We start from the raw sequence: 24,037 nt of genomic DNA, 5'->3' as shown, positions 1-24,037 counted from the left end.
TATTTACTTACATTAAACAGTTATTTATATTTGTGTGTATGACATCTTCTCATATTGAGAATATTATGAATCAATAAAATAAATATCTGAAAAGCTGGCATTGGATATTTTGAACTTGTTTAATCCACAATTCCTTCAATGAGGGATGTCATTTTTATTCCTAGAAGGTTAATATAGTATAGAAATATAGGGGTCCCTTGGTGGCTTATTGGCTTGGGCCTCTGCCTTCAGCTCAGGTAATGATCTCAGGGTTCTGGGATCAAGGTTCACATCAGGCTCTCTGCTGAACAGAGACAATACATAGATGCTGAGATGTGTTGAATTTATAATTGCTACATATTAAAATAGGCATTGAAAATATTTATTCAAGATATTTCAGTGGAGATGGTGAAACTAATTTTCTACTTGTGAAAATTCTATTCCTTTGCCTTTAGTTTTGTATCCAAATAGCAATTCTTTTTATATTTTATTCAGAGCTTTTACTGATTACTAGGCACTGACCATAAAATTATCTCATTTTTTCAAACAGGCAGATAATACAAAACCGTCTGAGGTCAGTGCTATTATTATTCAGGTAAAGAAAGAGTGAGGCAGAAAGAAGTTAAAGTGTCTGGTGTCCACCATTTGTGTGTTTGTGAGCAACACAATCTTTAGTGACTCATAGGGAAAGGGAATGAATTTCTATCTCACAAAGCACTGTACTTCATGAAATATCCTATTAGACATGTTTCTTCTCCATATCTTTTCTCGAACTCCTGGATACTGGATTGTCTCTCTTTCCTCCTTGATCACCCTCTCACTCTCTAACTTTCTACCCTTACTGCTTTATTCCTGGTTTCTAATAGCTGTCTAGCTTTTCTCTAGGCCTCAGAATAATTTACTTTTAATGAAGACTGATTACATCTGTTACCCTCCTATCCACAAGCTAGTAGGCATCTGCTTTTTAATAATGTGTCAATTACCAGGTTGAGGTTGATGAGTGACTATGTTTTAGGCTAATGAAACATCGTTCAAGCTACCAGGTTTCACTCTCCTCAGAGTGGAGCATGAATTTTAATTACAAATAATGGTTTGCTATAACATGTTCTAAATCAAAAGATAAAATTTGTTAAATCAAATTGTTTTTTTTTTTTTTTTTTAAAGATTTTATTTATTTATTTGACAGAGAGAAATCACAAGTAGATGGAGAGGCAGGCAGAGAGAGAGGGAAGCAGGCTCCCTGCTGAGCAGAGAGCCCGATGTGGGACTCGATCTTAGGACCCTGAGATCACGACCTGAGCCGAAGGCAGCGGCTTAACCCACTGAGCCACCCAGGCGCCCCGTTAAATCAAATTGTTAAGGGATCCAACTCTTTTAAGACTTTCTCTAAAACCTGAACTGGCACCATATTACTTGATACTTCCAGTATGTATTACTAATCATTTTCAGTGATATATTATCATGCTCTTGTGGAGGTCAGCCACTCCACAAGATATTGGTTGGTCTCCTATTTACTGATTACCATTATTTAATTGAGATACTAGTCTATAATTTGAATTTTTAATCTCAGAAGTATAATGATTGGCAGATGATGTTGAACCTCATAAATTACTAGGTGCAGCCCATATAGTTATAAGAATTTTTTGTGTGTGAAAAAAAATAAGGGTTTGCATTACAGGAGTTCCTACCATTAGAAAGTTCCAATGCAAACCTTAAAAGACTTGTTCTCAATAACTTCATGAAAAGTCAAAACACATCAAATAAATTGATTTTGCATAGTTGTCAAAAGGCCTAATGTAAAATAAAAGAAGAAAATGAACACCAAATGCATTAGAAAATATTCAATTAATTATTCCTTTGTCATACAAAATGTCTAAAATACACATTTTATTTGATCACTGTTTTAAAAGCTAGCTCACTATTATGTACATTATTACATAGGTTTATATTGGGTGAAATATTTAGTCAGTGCTCTGATTGCTATGACACTGAAATCATTCTAAATTATTCAAACGTATTAGTGTGTTCAAAAATATTTATCGAATTCCCACTACATGGCAGGTTTAAGTTCTAAAGGGGGAGTATTAGTGATTCTGGTAAAAGTCTAACAACTGCTTTTCAGGGCGTGGAGGTGAGGGGCTGATCTGTAGAGCTGATCCTGTTCCAAGATGTGAAGTCTCTCACATGGCAGGTTTCAAGCTACTGATGTGGGCTTTCTGAATGCAGAATTGAGAAGACACAGCACAACTGGCTTTTGGGAAGCATCTAGTCAGGTCCTGCACCCTGCTGCAGGGACCACAGCATTTTGTCTGCAGAGAAGACTGAGATCTCTGCTCTCCTGGGGTGAGGGATGTGAGAGAAAACAGGTAATAAGCAATGAACATGATAGATTCCTAAATTATAGGGTCTTTTATAAATTAATAACTATTTTGTAAAGGAAGAGAAAACTGAAAAACCTTGGAAGTGGGGGGCTACTATAATTTTATGTAGAGAAATTGGGGGGAGGCCTTATTGAGGTGACATGCAGATATCTGGGAGAGGAGTGTGTCTGGTTAAAGATCCTCTAATGTAAATGCACTAAGGCCTTAGGAGGAAAAATCATGTGATTTGCTAAGAAAGGCTTATTTGTTTCTTCCTTTCCAATATTAGTAAATGCATTGGTGCTTGTCCTGCTAGTCTCCTGGATAGAACATCCAGTATAGTACTGAACAAATACAATGATATTGAACTTGTAACTGAATATTGTTAAAATGATTTTTCTATGAACAAAGTATATCATAAAACAAATAAGGTTTTGCATGATTTGCACCTAAATGAATTGTATTTGTAAGGTATTATATCAAAAGAGCCAGAAAAGGTATGAGAAACTTATAATCTTCAGTACTGATTATCAAAAAGAGCAGTTTAACATCAAGCATTTAAATACACTACTAAGGGGCGCTGGGTGGTTCAGTGGGTTAAGCCTCTGCCCTCAGCTCAGGTCATGATTTCAGGGTCCTGGGATGGAGCCCCATGTTGGGCTCTCTGCTGAGCAGGGAGCCTGTTTCTTCCCAACCCCCTATCTGCCTCTCTGTCTACTTGTGACTTCTCTCTCTGTCAAATAAATAAATAAAACCTTTAAAAAAATTAATACACTGCTAAGAAACAGTAAACGTACTCATATTTGTTATCTAGGAATATTTATGTCTTCAGACTTTTTTAAAGAACCGATATGGTTTGTGTTAATTAAGGAGTTGCTAGAAATAAGGGCTACCTTATGTTTTCCATAAATAAGTGTGACTTCATAATTGTATTTTAAATTGATAAATTATATGGCACAGAAAATTTTAAACTGGATACTTGAAAAATACTTTTTGAGACTTCTCAAAAAGAGTAAATACATCACTTTCTTAATGATAGTTTTTTACATAGTTACTAAGTATGCTATCATATGGAGAAGATAGTACATGTAATATTCCAGTAAGAATAATTTATATTTACAGTTTTTGTATAGTAAAATAATAATAATGTTAAACATGACAATATTTTTGAAAGAATGTTTCCTGGGGAAATCATAAAAAAAAATTTAACTCATTGATCTTTCAGTGTCTTTTTGTCTTTTTTGATTTTCTTAGTTTTATTGTGAAATAATTGGTATTTAAAAATATTTATAAGAAGGAAATGAGGTCAGTCTCATAGTTACAGAGTGAAAAAACTATCTCAAATGAAAGGAAATGCATAAAAAAGTGATTGGAATTTAAGTGGAAATATATATATACTCAAATATATTTGATATTTGGACATATATCTACATATATATTTATGTATTTCACAGTATTTTTCAAATATCCTCAGTATACTGCTGGTAATAGAAATATAAGTAATGAAACAGAACTCTAGTGAGACTACATGGATATTTATAGAACTTGGTGGGGCCCTGTTTCTTATTTACTTGTTCTTGATTATGTCTCTAATTTATGACAAGACTTTTATCTTTTTTTTATTTGCTTGAGAAAAATACAGTCTTCCTTGCCCTGTCCATGAAGGCTCGCTTGACTTGCTGGTTCCTTAAGCTATAAAGAAAGGGGTTCAGTATGGGGGCTACTAAGGTGTTCAGCACAGCAACACCCTTGCTCAGAGACACTCTGTCTTTTGCTGCTGGATTAATGTACATGAAAATGCAGCTGCCATAGGAGATGGAGATGACAATCATGTGGGATGAGCAGGTGGAAAAGGACTTTGTCCTCTGACTAGCAGAAGGAAGCCTCAAAATTGTTCTAATGATATATATGTAGGACAGAATTATTAACGCCAAAGTGAACAGTAGAGTAAACACAGCACAGGAAAAACCCACTGTCTCTAGGAATTTTGTGTCTGAACAAGATAGGTGTTGTAAGGGAAAATAATCACAGGTAAAATGATCTATAACGTTGGACTTACAGTAATCAAGCTGTATGAACAGCATGAGTGATGGGAATATGATTAAGAATGAAGCCAACCAAGAGGCAAAGACAAGGAGTTTGCAGACTCTGGGATTCATGATGGTCATGTAATGCAGAGGCTTGCAGATGGCAATGTAACAGTCATAGGACATGGCAGCCAGAAGGCAAAATTCAGTGACTCCCAACAGAATGAGAAAAACAAAAACAAAACAAAACAAACAAACCAAAAAAACAACAACTGAGCAATGCAATCATTAAAGGAAATGGTTTTATCTCCTGTAATTAGGGTGCCCAGGAACTTGGGTATGCTGACAGTAGTGAATGAAACCTCTAGCAAGGAGAAATTTCTGAGGAAGAAATACATGGGAGTCTGGAGGTGGGAATCTAGCAGGGTAAGGGTGAAAATGGTCAGGTTCCCAGTGATGCTGAGCATGTAGGTGATGAGCACAAAGTCAGTGGTCACCCCCTGAAGCTGTGGGTCATCTGACAATCCCAGGAGGATGAACTCTGTTAGTTCTGTGTGGTTTTTCATTTCTTTTCTTCTTTTGTGTAGACTAGAGGAGAAAACACAAACAGAAGGATTAGAGAAAGGGGATTACATATGGGAAGCCGCTGGAATTGGTCTCTGGAAGTAAACTAGTTTTATTTAGTTTAATTTAATTTAATTAATTTAATGTAAGAGAACTTCAAGACAACATAATAAAAGTAGGTGACATGTTTAAAGTAAGTTTTTACCATGTGCCACACTCTGTGTTTTACACAGAATGTTTCTTCACAAAACCTTTATTTCCCTGATTGGGAACTGATTCTAAAAAGATTTTTAAAAATCTTATTTGCAATACATACCCTACATGAGAAGAACAGGAATTTTAACCTAGGTTTTTCTGGATATTTGATAACTGAAATAGAAATGAATGCTTCCTGTTGACTCTTCAAAATAATTTCCTGAAGGATTCCCTTCCCATTGAGAAAATCTTTGTCCTCTTACCACCACAAATTGTCTCATTTCCTCATTTCTGTCACATGAATTAGGTGTATTATTACTTAGTATTATTAGTATTAGTATTAGCATTATTACTTAGAAGTATAACATAGAAAAGACGTTATGTTTGGAGGAAGGTCACTCAAATGGGGATGTGACCAAAATTTGAAAGTCAGTGAAGTTCAATTTTTAACATTGTGACAAAATTCCCAAGTTTTTACTCTGGTTCACATTCTTCTTTTCCAACCTCCTATGCCTTATCTGAAGCCACAGTTAATGAATTCTTTGACACGATGTCCTCGGACTATAGAGAGCAATTAGCAGGTCGATCTATACATTCATGGGCTAAAGAAACAATGTATTTATATCGAAAATTATTTTATAGAACATTTTTTCCTTCAGAGTTTCTTCTATCTAAATGTTGTTGGTATTATTCTTTATATATGAATTCTGCTTTCTATCCCATATTATAATTTTATATTTTTCCTTTTATCTACATGAGTATTCAGTTATAGAAGCTTTAATATGCCGATACCTTGGAGTATAGGATAAGACAGCCCATGAAATCCCTTTATATTCTTTTCATGAATAATAATAACAATAATAATACAATGCATTTTAAAGTGAAGCTAAATTTTTCTCAATAAATCAAACCAGTCCATTATCATATCCCTCATTCTGTGCATTCTCACTAAATAGTAAAGTGTTCAATTCAGAGTCATGAAGGAAGTTTTGCAATAGGATATTTAGTTTAAGATGTAGAATTTTTTATTACTGGTATACATCATAATACTGTGAAGTTTCTTGCTCTTTTCTTCCCCTTACATGTCTGAGCTCTCTTTTTACTCACTTCACACTGTTTAGCAAAAAAAATATTGCTGTTGGTTATTTAAGGCAAATTCCAATGCTACCAGGAAAGCTTATGAAAGTCACAGGAAATGAACATTTCTTTTGCTATTTCTCAGGACTGGAGGAAGCAGGCTGAAGAGCTTTTAAACAGACATCACAGTGACATATTTTGTAATCAAACTTATGGCAATTCTAGTGTATGATCGATATTTCAATCATAAAAGTCATTGTTCTCAATAAACAATCCTCTATAATTAACATTGTGAGTACCCTCGTTGATCTGTTAAGTTATTTCTTCTTCTGATGTTTTTGGTAGAGTGATTAAAAATATATCCAAGATTCTAAAACATCATTTCAAGTTTTCCTTCCTAACTACTTATCCATGTTTATTTTACCCAGTCACATGTAACTTATGTTCACGAGATTTTAGTCCCATTTGCTCCTTTCTTTTCAATGAATTCCACTCTATCATGGATATCTAATTGTTGAATCAAGTGTGTCTTTCATTGAAAGTGAAAATTAACATATTGTATAAACAACTATTTGCTATTTTGTTAAATAAAATACTGGAAATGATTTTTAGGACACTTCTGCCATTCCATATACATTTTGAAAAAAGAACAATAGCATTCCCCAGATAGTCCAATTTAAAAAAAAGAATTTTTAAAACCTACTAAAGATGAAGAGATTGTTTACTTTTGTAACAATTAGAAGAAGTAGTAAAGAGCACCATGATTCTACAATATAATTGGAAACTAACTTTATCACCCTGCACTCTCCCCTTAATTTAAAAGGAGAGAATTCTTTAATTCTGTGTGCTAAATCCTCTCTTCATTAGTTAAAACTCCTTAAAGAAAGTTGTGAAAACATATTTTCAGGAAATTTTCACCCTCAAATTAGTACACAGTTTTCCAATTCTCTTTCTCTCTCACATGACACTCTTTTTTCTTGGTGTTAGATTTAGATGTGAGGCTAATTTGTCAAAGAAGAGAACAAAATATTGGTTTAATGTGGTATCTTGAGTAACAATTTGGTTTTATAGCAACCAGTTTTTTTCTGGAACGATTCACTCCATTCCTGACCATGTTTGCTGATAGTTAATGTCATGCAAGAACTTCATGGTGACTAAATATAAAAAATCTCATGGAGAACCAATTTAGGTTTTTTTTTTTTTTTCCAGATTATTAGTTTAGTAATGTCTCAGAATATTCCTCAAATTGGTTCAGAATTTTGTTTCCCTGAGTCCCCTGGGGGAAAAAAAAATTAAATAGAAAGGGAGAATTTGGATCCCAAATCAGATCAAAGCATCAACCAGAATGAATAGGAATAACAAAGGAAAAGCAGTAATCATATAAATTACTCTCAAAATCTGTAGGTTTTCATAGAGATATTCTACATATATCCGGATTATCTCAATTTGTTAACTAGGTATCTATATTTGGGGATAATTTTTAATGTAAAGAAGGAAAGGAATTCTTAAAAAACATAAAGCATTAGCACTTAATATTTACTTATAATAAGTGATATTGTTGGGGCATTTGTGGGCTTTGCCTTCAAAGAGAAACAGATTAAAAATGCAACTTAGTCACATTATAGTATTCTGACTTTAGACAAATTACTTAATCTCTCTTAATCTCTCTGAATTTTAGTTTTTCCTTCATTTAAAAGTGGGAATAATATGTCATGGAATAATCATGAGGGATAATTTAAGAAAAAATAAAATTAAATTATACAGAATTTTTATAAAATGTACTCCCAGACAGTGGTTAATATTATCTTTATTCTCCCAAAAATAAAGTCAATGAACATATTTGAGGAATACAGCCCCACTTTAAACACCAAAACTGGGGCACCTGGGTGGCTCAGTGGGTTAAAGCCTCTAACTTCAGCTCAGGTCATGATCCCAGGGTCCTGGGATCGAGCCCTGCATCGGGCTCTCTGCAGGGAGCCTACCTCCCCCTTTCTCTCTGCCTGCCTCTCTGCCTACTTGTGATTTCTGTCTGTCAAATAAATAAATAAACAACAGCAACAGCAACAACAACAAAAATAAACAAACAAACAAAACACCAAAACCATTGCACTTATCTCATTTACTCAGTATGCGTTATCTCTGTTAATTTGAAGACACTGACAATGAAAGAGATTAAGTATAATAAGCAAGATCAGACATCAGATGATAGTTGATAGTAGAATTGGAATTCCTAAGTCTTTCTGCCTGAAACCAGAGCATTTACTATTCATTAAACTGTATTCAATGAGGAAGATCAAATTGAGTGACAATAGTTTTATGAAAATTAATAGAGGAATAAATTATTATGACAAGCAGGAAAGGTAACGTACTCATTTTTCATAATCTTTGATAAATACAGCTGACATAAGAAACCCAAATTATTCTATGTATTCCAATGATAAGTTAAGGTAACATTAATGAATCAGTGCTAGGAAAAAGAAATTTTCCATTGGCTACAACTTTACAATCTTACCTCTATTTGTCACATAAATGACAATCATCAGCTGGTTGAAATGGTTAAAAAAAAAAGGAAATTGATAACTATTTCAGTTTTAGGTTAAGAGATTCAGTATTTTAAAAATCAGCCTTTCTCAATACATTGGAGTTATTTTATTTCTATAGCCAATGTTCTTTTATACATTTTTCACTGTAGCTATGGAAGCAAAAATAGTGAAGAGAAGTTAGTTTTGGAATTATTTTGGGCCTTTCTGGAAGAAGATTCTATGTGGATTTTCCCTGCATAAAGCACGTTTTATTTACCATATATGCCTATGTCTCAGAGCTAATACTCAGTGAATTAAATGTGCCAACAAGGACCTAGGGGAAAATACAGTAAGGATTGTAAAATTGTTATCAACAGTTGCACCAATATTGGAACAAGAAACTTTTGTGATAATGCCCAAAGAGATAGAAAGGGCATAAGAAATCAGCCAGAAGCACATGAAATATTTTGCATATAATCTAAATGAGAAAATAACTAAATGTGCACAGCTTTTGGGGGATGTTTCCTGAATTTACTAAATCAGGATTTCTCTCAAGAATAGAATCTTCCATTTATTCTTTTGCTGAGTAAAATACTGAGACAACTTAATCTTATATGAAAACATTACATTTTTATCATATACTAAAACATCTCCATAAAAGTGGCTCTCCAAGCTAGTAGGTATCAAATAAATTATTCAAAAGAACTGAATATAGAATGATAAAAAGAATGGGAAAAAAATATGCAGGGAATGATCCCAGTATTTTGGTACCAGTTGAAAACTGATTTGTGACCCAAGATGTGATCGATTCTGGAGAATGTTCCATGTTCACTAGAGAAGAATGTGTATTCTGTTGTTTTGGGATGGAATGTTCTGAATATACCTATGATGTCCATCCAGCATGTCATCCAGTGTGTCAGTAGAAGGCCTTTATTTCCTTGTTGATATTTTGCTTGGATGATCTGTCCATTTCAGTGAGGGGGGGGTGTTAATGTGCCCTTCTATTATTGTATTATTGTTGAGTTTTTCTTTGGTTTTATTATTTTTTGGTTCATTTAGTTGGCTGCTCCCATGTTAGGGACATAGATATTTAAAATTGTTAGATACTCTTTTGGGGCAGACCTTTGAGTATGATATAATGTCCTCCTTCATCTCTTATTGCTGTCTTTAGCTTAAAATCTAATTTATCTAATAAACTGATTGCCACCTCAGCTTTCTTTTGATGTCCATTAGCATGGTACATTGTTTTTCACCCCCTCACTTTAAATATGGAGGTGTCTTTGGGTCTAAAATGAGTTTCTTGTAGAGAGCACACTGATGGGTTTGGTGTTTTTATCCATTCTGATACCCTGTGTCTTTTGATTGGGGTAGTTAGGCCATTTACATTCAGGGTAACTATTGAAAGGTATGAATTTAGACATGCTATGCCATTGTATTGCCTGTAAGGTGACTGTTACTGTATATTGTCTCTGTTCCTTTCTGGTCTACTACTTTTAGGCTCTCCTTTGCTTAGAGGACCTCTTTCACTATTTCCTATAGAGTCCATTTGGTGTTTACAAATTCTTTTAGTTTTTGTTTGTCCTGGAAGCTTTTTATATCTCCTTCTATTTTCAGTGATAGCCTAGCTGGATATAATATTCTTAGCTGCATATTTTTCTCATTTAGTGCTCTGAATATATCATGACAGTCCTTTGTGTCCTGTCAGGTCTCTGTAGATAAATCTCCTGCCAATCTAATATTTTTACCATTGTTTGTTACAGACTTCTTGTCCTAGGCTGCTTTCAGGATTTTCTCTTTGTCACTAAGACTTGTAAGTTTTACCATTAGGTGATGGGCTGTGGACCTATTCTTATTGATTTTGTGGGGTAATTTCTGTGTCTCCTGGATTTTGATGATTGTTCCCTTTGCCAAATTAAGGAAATTCTTTGCTATAATTTGTGCCAATATACCTTCTTCCCCCCTCCCTTTTCTTTTTCTTCTGGAAACCCAATTATTCTAGTATTGTTTCATCTTATGGTATTATTTAACTCTCGAATTCTCCCCTCATGGTCCAGTAGTTGTTTTCCTCTCTTTTGCTCAGCTTCATTATTCTACATCACTTGGTCTTCTATGTCACTAACTTTCTCTTCTGTCTCATTTATTCTAGCAGTAAGAGTCTCTATTTTTTATTGCTCCTCATTAATAGCTTTTTTTTTATTTCAACTTCATTAGATTTTAGTTCTTTTATTATTTCTGAAAGGGATTTTACTTCTCCAGAAAGGGATTCTCTAATATTTTCCATGGTTTTTTCAAGCCCAGCTAGCACCTTGATAATCCTCAATATGCACTCTAGTTCTGACATATTGCTAACATCCGTATTGATTAGGTTCCTAGCATATGATACTGCCTCTTGTTCTTTTTTTGGGGGGGTGCATTTTTCTGCCTTATGATTTTATCCAGATAAGAATAGTTGAATGAGAGAACATGTATATATAGATACAGAAAAATAAGGGTATGCATGATGAAGGGATGGAATATGACTGTAAAGATGAAAATTTAAAAAGATTCTAGGGGAGGAGTCAAGATGGCAGAGGATTAGCAGGCTGTTCAGGTCACAGGAGTTCAGTTAGATAGTTATCAAACCAGGTTGTGGGAGTTCAGTTGGATAGTTATCAAACCATCCAAACACCTACAAATCCAACAGGAGATCAAAGAGAAGAAGAGAAGAAATTCTAGAAACAGAAAATTGACCCTTTCTGGAAAGTAAGACCTGTGGAGAAGTGAATCCAAAATGACAGGAAGATAGATCATGGTGTAAGGGGCCAGCTCCTGGCAAGCGGCAGAGCAACAGAGAACTTTTAAAAGTCTATTTCACTGAGGGACATCACTCTGGAGGCTAGGTAGGAGTGGAGCCCTCATGGGGACAGTGTTGTCTCAGGTCCCACAGGGTCACAGAAAGATCAAGGGTGTCTGACTATAGCAGAGTGTGGAGGTGTTAGAGCAGGGAAGCCAGCTACAGAGACAGAGCCAAGGACTGAGCTCTCTGCTCCAGGTTACCTTAAACTGTGATCTGTGGCATGGTCAGGCCACTGTTCTTTGAGCAGGGCCTCCACAGTGGCAGATCCAGGGAGACACACCCCCCCCCCAGAAGAGCAAAGTGTCAGGAATCTGCTGCGTTTGGAGACTCCAAATGGGGTTGTGTGCCAGAGACAGAAACACTCGGTCACAGGTTGCGTGAGCCCTGAGATGGATGGAGACAATGGAGATGGCAGTGATTGAGTGCTTTTCTCTGAGGGCACACTGAGGAGAGGGGCCCCAAGCTCTTGGCTCCTCCAGACAGGAGACTGGTTGGCTGCCATTTTCATTCCCATCCTCCAGAGCTCTACAGAAAGCATTCAGGGAACAAAAGCTCCCAAAAGTGAACCCGAGCAAATTATTTAGCGCAGCCCCTGTCAAGGGTAATACAATTCCACCTTGGGCAAAGACACTTGAGAATCACTACAACAGGCCCCTCACCCAGAAGAACATCAGCAAGAACATCCAGCCAAGAAAAAGCTCACTGATCAAGGAGAACAATGGATTCCAGAGAAAGGGAAAGCAATTCATGGAATTCATGGCTTTCTCCCCATGATTCTTTAGACTTGCAAAGTTAATTAAAATATTTTAATTTTATTTTTTTCTTATTCTAATTTTTAAACTTTTATTCTTTCCTCTTTTAACATTTTTAACTAGTTTATCTTAACAATACCTTTCTTTAAAAAATCTTTTTGAACATTTATTATTATAGTCATATTTTATCCTTCACTGTATCTAACTTTACTTTTTGTATACATATAGAGTTTTTCTTCTAAAAAATTTTGGGATACAACTTCTTCTAATAGATCAAAATATACCCTAAATCTAGCACAGGGCTTTGTTTTAGTCTCCAGCCTGAGCAAATTCTCTCCACTTTCTTTTTCTTTCCTTTCCCAACCAACCTATCCTATGAACTCCTTTTTTTGAGTTTTTTTTAAAAATTTATCCTTATGGTCATATTCCATCCCTTCATCATGTTTACCCTAATTTTTGTGTATACACACACACACACACACACACACACACACACATATATTTCTTAAAATTTTGGGAGGCGATTTCTTCTAACAGACCAAAATCACCCAAAATCAAGTGTGTGGCTCTGTTTTATTCACCAGTCTAATATGTGTGTGTAAACAAATGAAAACACAACTGTTTGAAATATTTGAGACACAGCAAAAGTGGTCCTGAGAGGAAATTATATAGCAATACAGACTTTTCTCAAGAAACAAGAAATATCTCAAGTATACAACCTAACCTTACACCTAAAGGAGCTGGAGAGAGAACAGCAAAGAAAGCATAAATACAGCAGGAGAAGAGAAATATTAAAGATCAGAGCAGAAATCAATAAAATAGAAACTAAAAAAACAATAAAACAAACAAACAAAACTAGGAACTGGTTCTTAAAAAAAAAAATAAGATTGAAAAACCCCTGGCCAGAATAAATGAAGTTATTAATGAAAGAGGAGAGATCACAACTAACACCAAAGAAACACAAACAATTTTAAGAACATATTATGAGCAACTATACGCCAGCAGATTTGATAACCTGGAAGAAACGGATGCATTCCTAGAGACATATAAACTACTACAACTGAACCAGGAAGAAATAGAAAACCTAAACAGACCCATAGCCAGTAAAGAGATTGAAGCAGTCATCAAAAATCTCCCAACAAATAAGAGTCCAGGGCCAGACAGCTTCCCAGGGGAATTACACCAAGCATTTAAAGAATTAATTCCTATTCTGAAACTGTTCCAAAAAATAGAAATAGAAGAAAAACTTCCAAACTCATTTTATGAGGCCATCATTATCTTGATCCCCAAACCAAAGACCCCATCAAAAAAGAGAATTATAGACCAATATCCTTAATGAATACAGACGCAAAAATTCTCACCAAAATATTAGCCAATAGGATCCATTAAAAGGATTACTTACCATGACTAAGTGGAATTTATTCCAGGGTTGCAAGGTTGATTCAACATCTGCAAATCAATCAATGTGATACAATACCTTATAAAAGAAACAACAAGAACCATATGATACTCTCAATAGATGCTAAAAAAAGCATTTGACAAAGTACAGCATCATTTCTTGATCAAAACTCTTCAAAGTGTAGGGATAGAGGGCACATACCTCAATATCATCAAAGCCATCTATGAAAAACCCACAACGAATATCATTCTCAATAGAGAAAAACACAGCTTTTTTGCTAAATTCAGGAGCATGTCAGGGATGTCCATTATCACCATATTCAACATAATACTAAAAGTCCTAGCCTCAGCAATCAGACAAGAAAAAGTAATTAAAGGCATCCAAATTAGCAAAGAAGAAGCCAAACTCTCACCTTTTGCAGATGATATGATACTTTATGTAGAAAACCCAAAAGACCACTCCAAATCTGCTAGAACTTGTATAGGAATTCAGTAAAGTGTCAGGATATAAAATCAATGAACAGAAACCAGTTGCATTTCTATACACCAACAACAGGACAGAAGAAAGAGAAATTAAGGAGTCAATCCCATTTACAATTGCACCCCAAACCATAAGATACCTAGGAATAAACCTATCCAAAGAGGCAAAGAATCTGTACTCAGAAAACTTTAAAGTACTCATGAAAGAAATTGAGAAGACACAAAGAAATGAAAAATGTTCCATGCTCATGGATTGGAAGAACAAATATTGTGAAAATGTCTATGCTACCTAAAGCAATCTACACATTTAATGCAATTCCTATCAAAGTACCATCCATCTTTTTCAAAGAAATGGAACAAATGGTTCAGAATGGTTTGATGATTATCTACCTGAACTCATGGACCTGATGATATTTTGGTCTCTTACTCCTCCACCATCTTATCCTCCCCTCCTATATGCCAAGTATTATATTCAGAGTTAGTACCCTCCCTGACTATACTATATAATACTATAATAATATAATTATGTACAGATAAGATAAGGTTAGTAAAAACACCAGTAAAACTGTGCTTATTATAGTAAAGCTATGAAAAATTTTCAGATCTTACAGCATTTCACACACACATACACACACATATATGTATGTATGAGAGCAAACACAAAATTTTGTGTTGTTTTTCAAGTTGGACTATTATATTGACTGTTATTGTTCAAGACCTTAGGAAAATCATTCAACATATCTAACATCAATTTACACATTGGTAAAAAGGGATAATCATGTCTAATTTGTCATATAGCTGTGAAGATTAAATATGATATGTCATGGAACATACCTTGTCTTGCATTTGACACAAAATATATGTTCTCTATAGAAGAGTTGCTATTTATGAAATTCCTATCAAACTTTCAGTTGGTGTAAGAGTGGCTGTCTTGGGGTGCCTGGGTGAGTCAATTGGTTAAGTGGCCAACTCTTGATTTCTGCTTGGGTCATGATCTCAGAGTCTTGATTTCAAGCCCTGTGTCAGGCTCCATGTCCAGAGCAGAGTCTGCTTGTCCCTTTCCCTCTGCTCCTCTCCTCGACCATGCACATCTTCTCTCTCTGTGTCTCTTAAATAAATAAATAAATAACATTTTTTAAAAAATAAAAAATATAGTGGCTGCCTAAATATTTATCTGTTATATATTTTTATAAAAAATAATGCAGAAAATAACAAGACCTTATAAAACAAGATGTAATACCTGACTTCATATCTAGGAAACATAGGATATATGACCTTCAGATAATTTGTAAGTCGTAACATATGTATCCAAGTTTACTAACTGAATGGGAAGAACTGGACAGACACTACAGATAGTGTGCAAAAGCAATGGTGCTGTAGATACTTATTTCATGATTCAGGTAACTTTTAAAAGGAAAAATAATTTTATATCAGTAAAAGAAAATAATTTAAAATAAATTGAAACAATATTGACTTTAAGTCATTACAGTATAAAATATTTTTTACTGAAGTTTATTTGACACACAGTATTACATTAGTTTCAGTTGTACAATATAACATTTCAAGAAATCCATACATTATGCTGTGCTCACCACAAGTGCAGTTGCCATTTATCACCATTCAGAGCTATTAAAATAGCACTGACTACATTAGTTACGCAGTACCTTCTATTCCTGTGACTTATTTATTCCATAATTGAAAGTCTGTACATTTTACTCCCTTCACACATTTTGCCCATCACCCCCCCGCTCCTTCTGGCAACCATTGGTTTATTCTATGTATTTATGGATCTCTTTCAGTTTAGTTTGCTTCTTTACTCATTGCTTTGTTTTATTTTTGCAATTCCAAATATGTGAAATCATATGGTATCTGTCTTTCTCTGTCTGACTTACTTCATTTAGCAAAACACCCTCTAGATCAATCCACAGTGTTGCTAGTGGCAACAAATATGAACAAAAGGTTCTTATGCTTTTTTTATGGCTGAGTAATTTTCTGTTATATATTTTGCAACATCTTTATCCTTTCTTCTGTCAATATACACTTGGATTGCTTCTGTATCTTGACTATTGTGAATAATGTGGCAAAAAATACGGGGCTATATATTTCTTGGAATTAGTGTTTTTGATAGAACATTTTGATTAATCAAAATAGTTGGCAAATGATTTATATTCCATAACTACTAGTTTTATATTCATAATTATAAATCCCTGACATGGAATTTTCGCCCTCGCCCCACAAGGACGACAAGAAGCCTGGTTCAGATTCATCTTCTCTCTCTTTATTTCCGCAAGTCTACACACTTATATACGCTTACATGACCAATCAGCGAGCAGGGTACAGGAGCGAGCGAATCAGGCTGTGCACCTAAACGAACAACTTCGCTAGCAACCAATGCTGTTTACTTCCTCTTTGGGTGTTCCACTTAGTCTCACGAGGCAATCCTAACCTGGCAACTAGCCAGGCGCCATCTTTTAATGGCAGAGGCCGCCCTGGCCAGGGGCCTGCCTCCGACATCTCCCCCTTTTTTCTTTTATGGCAGGGATCGTGCCTGTCTTAGGTTGTCAGTGGCGGGGAATATCCTTACCCGTCATCAGATGGCAGATATCAATGATCTGTGTCCTGTCTTAGGTTGGTATATTTCCCCCACCAATCTTACCCATTGTTGACTACCGATCCAGCATACTTAGCCACACTTGGGGGGATGGTCCAGCCTCCATGGCTAACAAGGCCTGCACCATCGCTTGCTGTTGCCTAGGTTGCTGTCGCCTCCAAATTTGCAGTTTCCTTACTAGCAGAATCAAGCCCTCTACGAGGATTGTCATCAAACCAATTACGCTAGCCCATTGTTTCATAAAGGTTAACACATCTTGCAATGTTTTGATTATCTCTGGGAGGGTTGCAAGCTCACCTCTGGTGTTATTTATCTTTGTTATGCCTAGTAGCAGGTGCTGAGTATAGTTTTGGAATTCTGCAGACTAATTCCCCCGCAAGTATTGGGAGAGCTGTCGGGAGACATTCTGTAAGTCACTCATATTAGTATAGGCTATGGGAGTTACACAAATTGACGGGAAGGGTACTATACATCCCAGTCCCAATAGGGCCCCCCATATGTCCACTTGTTCTTGAACCAAATCCACTCTCTGGTTGACTATCAGGATTCCTGCTTGCAGGTGTACATTGATCTGAGTCTGTGTTTGAAGGGCAGCCGCCGTTCCTTCTGCAAGGGTGTTCACAGCTTCCGCAGTGGGTATAGTTGCAGCAAGCGAGACTGCTGCTGCCATGACAGCTGCTGTAGATATAGCCAGTGCTGTCACAACGGCGGCTGTGATACCAAAATCTCTCTTCTTTCTGGATAGCACCACCGGTAACTTGTCCTCTGGAATGGAAACTGGGATAGGAACATGGGTAGGGATACACATAATCACAGCCAGCTTGAAGGCCATGACATTCCAGCACAGGGAAAGATAGCAATTCTTAGTGCAATTCAACCTATCATTCAGCTCACTAGCATTTGTTATGAGGAAAAGAAATGGTGGTGAGACCCATATGGGAGTGGGCTGATAAGTAATATTATTGGGACAAGACACATTAACTGTTGTCTCAAAGGTACTAGAGTCATTTTGTTTATAAGAACAGTTGAAGAATTTGCCACCATTTAACATGGACACTGCTGAGATATCAGTACATGCTCCTAGCAAGTTACAGACCTGCCATGCATCAAAGGGAGAGGAGGGAATATGAGAGAAGAGTTAGTCACTGGTAAAGGATATAGCCATGTTTTAACCACTGCTCACAGCTCCTGGCTTGAGTCTGCCGCAGGAGGTGTAGCATCCCCAGAGTTATCATCAGCATCTTCAGCACCATGACTGGTGTTTGGAGGCAAGGCTGCACGCACCAGCCACTCTGGGATCCAAATTGGAGCCTCCTTTTCCTGTGGAAAAACACATACAGACCCCCTACTCCATACTAACACTGGATCTGGTCCATTCCACTTTCCTGTGAGGATGTCCTTCGAAAGTACTAAAGGCTTAGGGGAAGGAGCAGCATCACTTGCATGTCTGTCTGCAGCTGATTTACCCGTTTTGTCCAACGTTAAAAAATTCAAAATAAAGAGAATGGTGTTGAGCTTATCTTTAGGGGACCTGAAGGTGTCCCCTATTCCCCCTTTTTGTTTATAAAGCGCATTTTTTATTGTAAGATGTGCACGCTCCACAACACTCTGTCCTTGTGGGTTATAGGGTATTCCATGTATCAAGTGAATGTCAACTTCTTGTAGGAAGGCTTTAAAGGGTTGTGAGGTGTAGACTGGACCATTATCTGTCTTTAATTGGCGTGGCTTTCCCCATGCCGCGAAAGCCTGTAGGCAATGGGCAATAACATCTCTGGATTCCCCCCCCCCCCATGCACTGAGGCGAAAATTATTTCAGAGCAGGTATCTACAGAGACATGAACATATCTTAACTTTCCAAATTCTGAAACATGTGACATCCATTTGCCATATATGATTAGTAACAAACCCTTAGGATTAACCCCCAAGGACGGTGCAGGTAGTAAGATCACGCAATTTCTGCAGGAGACTACTATGTCCCGTGCCTGTGCTTTTTTATGTTAAATTTGAGGCAAAGAGTTAAAGCATCCTGTTTCTTCAAATCCTCCCCTAAGTGGTCCCATTGAGGTATGTTTAGCAAGCCTTCATCTAGGAACCATGGAGCCGCCTTTTCCACTGTATTCAAAAAGGCCCGAGCAGTTTTTGCTTTTAGTGGAGTTCCATTGGCTTTCAACAGGTCTTCTAAAGACCCTTCCAACAACACTTTAGATACTTCAGAACACACAGACAATACAGATGCAGACGTTAAAGACTCACCGCTAAATTCCGGCTCTAAGGCCGCCCCGCTTCTTATTGCGGACTTGTACAAGTTTCCCACCACCTTTGTCGTGGTTTTACCCCCCTTTCCTGTGGACTTCTCCCTTGCAAGGTTTTTTCTATTTTTACTCCCCGCTTTACCGCTGAATTTCCACTTTTGAAAGTGGCTAATGTCCCCGCTTACCTGCGGACCTTTACTCCCCACTTTCCTGCGGATTACCTTGCAAGATTCCTTTATTTAGTTCCCGGGTGCCAGCGCCATTTATCGCCCTCGCCCCGCAAGGATGACAAGAAGCCTGGTTCGGATGCATCTTCTCTCTCTTTATTTCCGCAAATCTACACACTTACATATGCTTAAATGACCAATCAGTGAGCAGGGTACAGGAGGGAGCGAATCAGGCTGTGCACCTAAATGAACAACTTCGCTAGCAACCAATGCTGTTTACTTCCTCTTTGGGTGTTCCGCTTAGTCTCACGAGGCAATCCTAACCTGGCAACTAGCCAGGCGCCATCTTTTAATGGCGGAGGCCGCCCTGGCCAGGGGTCTGCCTCCGACAATGGAACATTTGGATAGTTTTAAAGGAAGACACAATTCATGTTATCATGTTAACATAATTCATTATTAACACATCTATGTTATCAAGAGTGTGTAGCAAATGAGCTCAGCATTTCCTGTAGCTGTGACATGAATATAAGAAGAAAATAGAAATTAGTTTAAATTTAATTTTCTTTTATTGAATCATCATGATAACATTCATTCATACTACCCAAAACTTTGATTTGTTTGTATGAAATAGTACTTCAAGGACCACATCTTGGAAGGTCTGTGTACTTTTTGATGTAAATAAAAGTGTGTAAATAGGGTGTAAATAAAAGTGTTCAATATGAGAATAGCTACTTCTTTTGTCACTAATGCCTTTTTTTTTGCAGAAGAATTAGCATAATATGGAAATAGATATGGCAATCATGTGAGTCGAACAAATAGAGAAAAACATTGTTTTTCTCTGACTAGGAGATGTGATGTATATGTAAGACAAAATCACCAATGCCAAAGTAAATAGCAAAGTACCCCAACTAAGCAAAAGCCAGTTACTACAAATCTGAATGAGATAGTTGCAAAAAGGAAAGATAGTCACATGCAAAGTGTTCAATGACATTGGAAACACAGGAATCCAGCTGAGTAATCCAGTATAAGTGGTGGGAAAATGGTCAGAAACTGGCCCAGCAATGCACATAGCATAAACAGGTTACAGAGTTTCGTGTTCTTGATTGTTGTATAATGAAGGGGCTTGCAAATGGCAATAATAGTGATCAAGGGACATGGCAATTAGAATTTGAAATTCAGTTACTCCCATGGAAAAAAAGAATAGTTGGGTGACACAACTGTTATTGGAAATGATATTATCCCTGGTGATAATTACCCCCCAGAAATCGAGGAATACATGTAATTGTAAATGAAATTTCTAAGAAAGAGAAGTTCTAGCTAAGAAATACAGAGGCCTCTGTAGATGAGAGCTCACCCAAGTTAGGGTGATGATAGTCAGGTTTCCATTGACTATCATGTTTGTGATAGTGTGACTTAACATGTTTGTGATAAATAGGCAGAGTAAAATCAGAATCAGAAATCAGGATCATCAGAAAGGCTCAGCAGGACAAACTCTGATCATTGTGTGGTGGTTTCCATTTTTATTTCTTTTAAAAATGAGGGAAATTGGAAGGGGAGGTGAACCATGAGAGACTATGGACTCTGAAAAAACGATCTGTGGGTTTTGAAGGGGCAGGGGGTAGGAGGTTGGGGGAACCAGGTGGTGGGTATTAGAGAGGGCACTGATTACATGGAGCACTGGGTGTGGTGCAAAAACAATGAATACTATTATGCTGAAAAGAAATTTAAAAAAAAAAATGAGACAATACTGATGAATCTGGAGGACATTACCCTAAGTGAAACAAGTGGAAGGACCAAAAAATGCATGATTCCACTTATATGATGTGTTAAAAGCAGTCTATCTCATGGAAATGGAGTAGAATGGCAACTGTCTTAGGATGGAGCAGGGTCAGCAATGGGGAGTTGCTATTAGCTGGTATAAAGTTCAGTTCTGTAAGAAGGATAAGTTTTCAAGATGTTGAAGATGAATACTGTTGAAGAACATTGTTTGCTGTACACATTTTGCCTACAGTTAACAATACTATATTGTGCCTTTAAAAATACAAGTGGGTAAATCTCGAGTTAAGTGTTCTCACCACTTTATAAATATAATTTGTGCTTATTCACAACCATAGCAGTTAACTATAGAGACCAATGTTAATAATAATAACTACTATTTATTGATAGCTAATTATGCTATGTGCTTGAAAGGCTCATTCTCATCCCTATGGTACATTATATATGCCAGATTTATCTGACACCTGATTTACCTCTGGGAAAATATATGTTGAGAGGTCATAGAAACCCTAACTTTGTCAACTATTTGCCTTCTTTCACATACAAAATATACTTCAGATAGAATGAAATTGAGAAACCATTCATAAGTTGTCTATTATATTTTGAATATCCTTCAATCTTCTATTACTTATTTTATTTTCTTCTCTATAATTCCTATGCTGTATTTCTCAGTTGAATATTTTACACAGAAATCATTAGGAAAGGTACAGCATGAATTAGGATTACAGTATATTTTCTATTACTAAATAGTGGTTTATATTATTTAGAATACTTTATTGTATCCATAATTTTCTTTCATTCTCTCTCTTACACACACATGCAGAAACACACTTACATCTTTCCAAAATACTTTAGGCACTTAACACCTTAAGTAGAGTAAGTGGAGGAGTAAAGTGAAATTCTAACTTTATATGAAATGGAAAATTTTGCTCTGTTATGAAGATTTTATTTTATATAAAACTCAAATGATTTTGCTTTTTAGGCATCAAATGATTTAGACATATGCCCAGTTTTAACCTAGTACAAAACTAGAAAGGAGCTATATAAATTTCAGCATCATCAGAAAGCAAAGCTTACACCATGGAATTAGAGAAATCTAACTTATTCTACATATCTAAGACAGTATTTCTTCACTATTTTCTATAGTAGGTGCATGTGTGTGTGCGTGTGTGTGTGTGTGTATGCATGTATGTATGTCTGCATCTACTTGTATATCTACCTATATCTAGCGAGTCATAATGGATTTTGGAAATACGGAGATGTATTTAGCAGCATAGGTACAAACGTATATATGTTAAATATCTATTCTTTTTTTTAACAATAGGTAAATTATATGAACACACCCTATTTAGTGGGCAATGTTTCATGGTTTTTAAATGAAAGCTTTCACATTTTTCAAAAAATAATATGGTGTTTCAAGAATTTCTTTTCCTAGAGAAACTGCAAGATGGTGAAAGGATTTCTGACAAAGATCACTGAAAATTACAAAATTATATTTTCTGTATAGAGTAAGGAAAATATCACATCAATAATTACAGTGCCTCCTCCATTCTGTGTGATAATCATTTTCCTAAACAAAATGCGAAGTAAATTACATTTACAAATTAAAAGAATTAATAATCAAGACGTTGCAACTGATCAAAGTTTCAGAAGAATGGGAACCAGAAAAACTTACGAAGTTATTTCATCTGAATGGGAAATATATTAAATGTGCTTATAAACTCTTAGAAAGAAAGAATGAATAAGGATAGCAGGAAGACCACTGTGATTTAAAAGTGGCTCAAATTTTGTGTTTGTATATTTTAAATTGCCCTGTAATGTGTCTAATTTGTAAAACCATAACATTTCATTTGCTTGAGAAAAATACAATCTTCCTTGCCCTGTCCATGAAGGCTCCCTTGACTTGCTGGTTCCTTAGGCTGTAAATAAAGGGGTTCAGCATGGGGGCTACTGAGGTGTTTAGCACAATAACACCCTTGCTAAGAGACACTCTGTCTTTTGCTGAGGGTTTAATATACATAAAAATGCAGCTGCCATAGGAGATGGAGATAACAATCATGGGGATGAACAGGTAGAAAAAGCCTTTGTCCTCTGATTAGCAGAAGGAATCCTCAAAATTGTTCTGATGATATATATGTAGGACAGAATTATTATTACCAAGGTAAACATTAAAGTAAACAGAGACCAGGAAAATCCCATTATCTCTAGGAATTTTGTGTCTGAACAAGAAAGTTGCAGCAGGGGGTAAAAATCACAGGTAAAATGGTCAATAATATTAGTCGTACAGTAATTAAGGTTTAAGAGCAACATGAGTGCAGGGAATATAATTAAGAATGAAATCAGCCATGAAGAGAAGACAAGGAGTATGCAGATTCTGGGATTCATGATGGTCATGTAATGCAGAGGTTTGCAGATGGCAATATAACGGTCATAGGACATGGCAGCCAGGAGGTAAAATTCAGTGACTCCCAAAAGAATGAAAAAAAAAAAAAAGAACTGAGCAATGCAATCATTAAAGGAAATGGTTTTATCTCCTGTAATCAGAGTACTTAGGAACTTGGGTATGCTAACAGTGGTGAATGAAACCTCTAACAAGGAGAAATTTCTGAGGAAGAAATACATGGGAGTCTGGAGGTGGGAATCCAGCAGGGTTAGGGTGATAATGGTCAGGTTCCCAGTGATGCTGAGCATGTAGGTGATGAACAGAAAGACGAAGATCACTCCCTGAAGCTGCGGGTCATCTGACAATCCCAGGAGGATGAACTCTGTTAGTTCTGTGTGGTTTCTCATTCTCCAGTTGCTTATTTGTTGTTCTCCTGCCAGACTTCTAGGAGAAAACACAAGGAAGAAACTCGAAGAGAGGATTAGCAGAGGTCCAAGTTTGGAGACAGCATTTAGCAAAAAACCTACATGCTTTCATCTACAGGGGAAATTTCATGAATCTTTGACTGATTCTTCCCAAACCAGAAACATCTGTGTTAAAAACCTCCTGTGAACTTCCCCACTATGCTGTGCATGTCTGAAAGTTAGGAAAAGTCTGA

General features: G+C 36.3%; 1 protein-coding gene and 1 pseudogene across 2 annotated transcripts in view; both read right to left on the bottom strand.

The window, feature by feature from the left end:
* The window catches only part of LOC309869903 (olfactory receptor 6C3), a gene marked incomplete at both ends in the record, with an annotated part of 68,190 nt that extends 44,404 nt beyond the window's left edge, over positions 1–23,786 (bottom strand). Inside the window, one exon of the mRNA XM_082741668.1 lies at positions 23,721–23,786. Coding sequence (XP_082597794.1) covers positions 23,721–23,786 — 66 coding nt within the window. The remainder of the gene's footprint in view (positions 1–23,720) is intronic.
* LOC309869852 (olfactory receptor 6C1-like) lies at positions 3,959–4,932 on the bottom strand (annotated as a pseudogene). Its single transcript has one exon. The product of its transcript is annotated as an olfactory receptor 6C1-like (transcript).
* Positions 23,787–24,037: the final 251 nt, after the last annotated feature.

This window comes from Mustela nivalis (genome assembly GCF_964662115.1).
Source record: "Mustela nivalis genome assembly, chromosome: 7".
In the NCBI taxonomy this organism is placed as follows: domain Eukaryota; kingdom Metazoa; phylum Chordata; class Mammalia; order Carnivora; family Mustelidae; genus Mustela; species Mustela nivalis.
The sequence above is the reverse complement of the archived record's forward strand: the minus strand, read 5'-3'. Positions and strand labels throughout refer to the sequence as shown.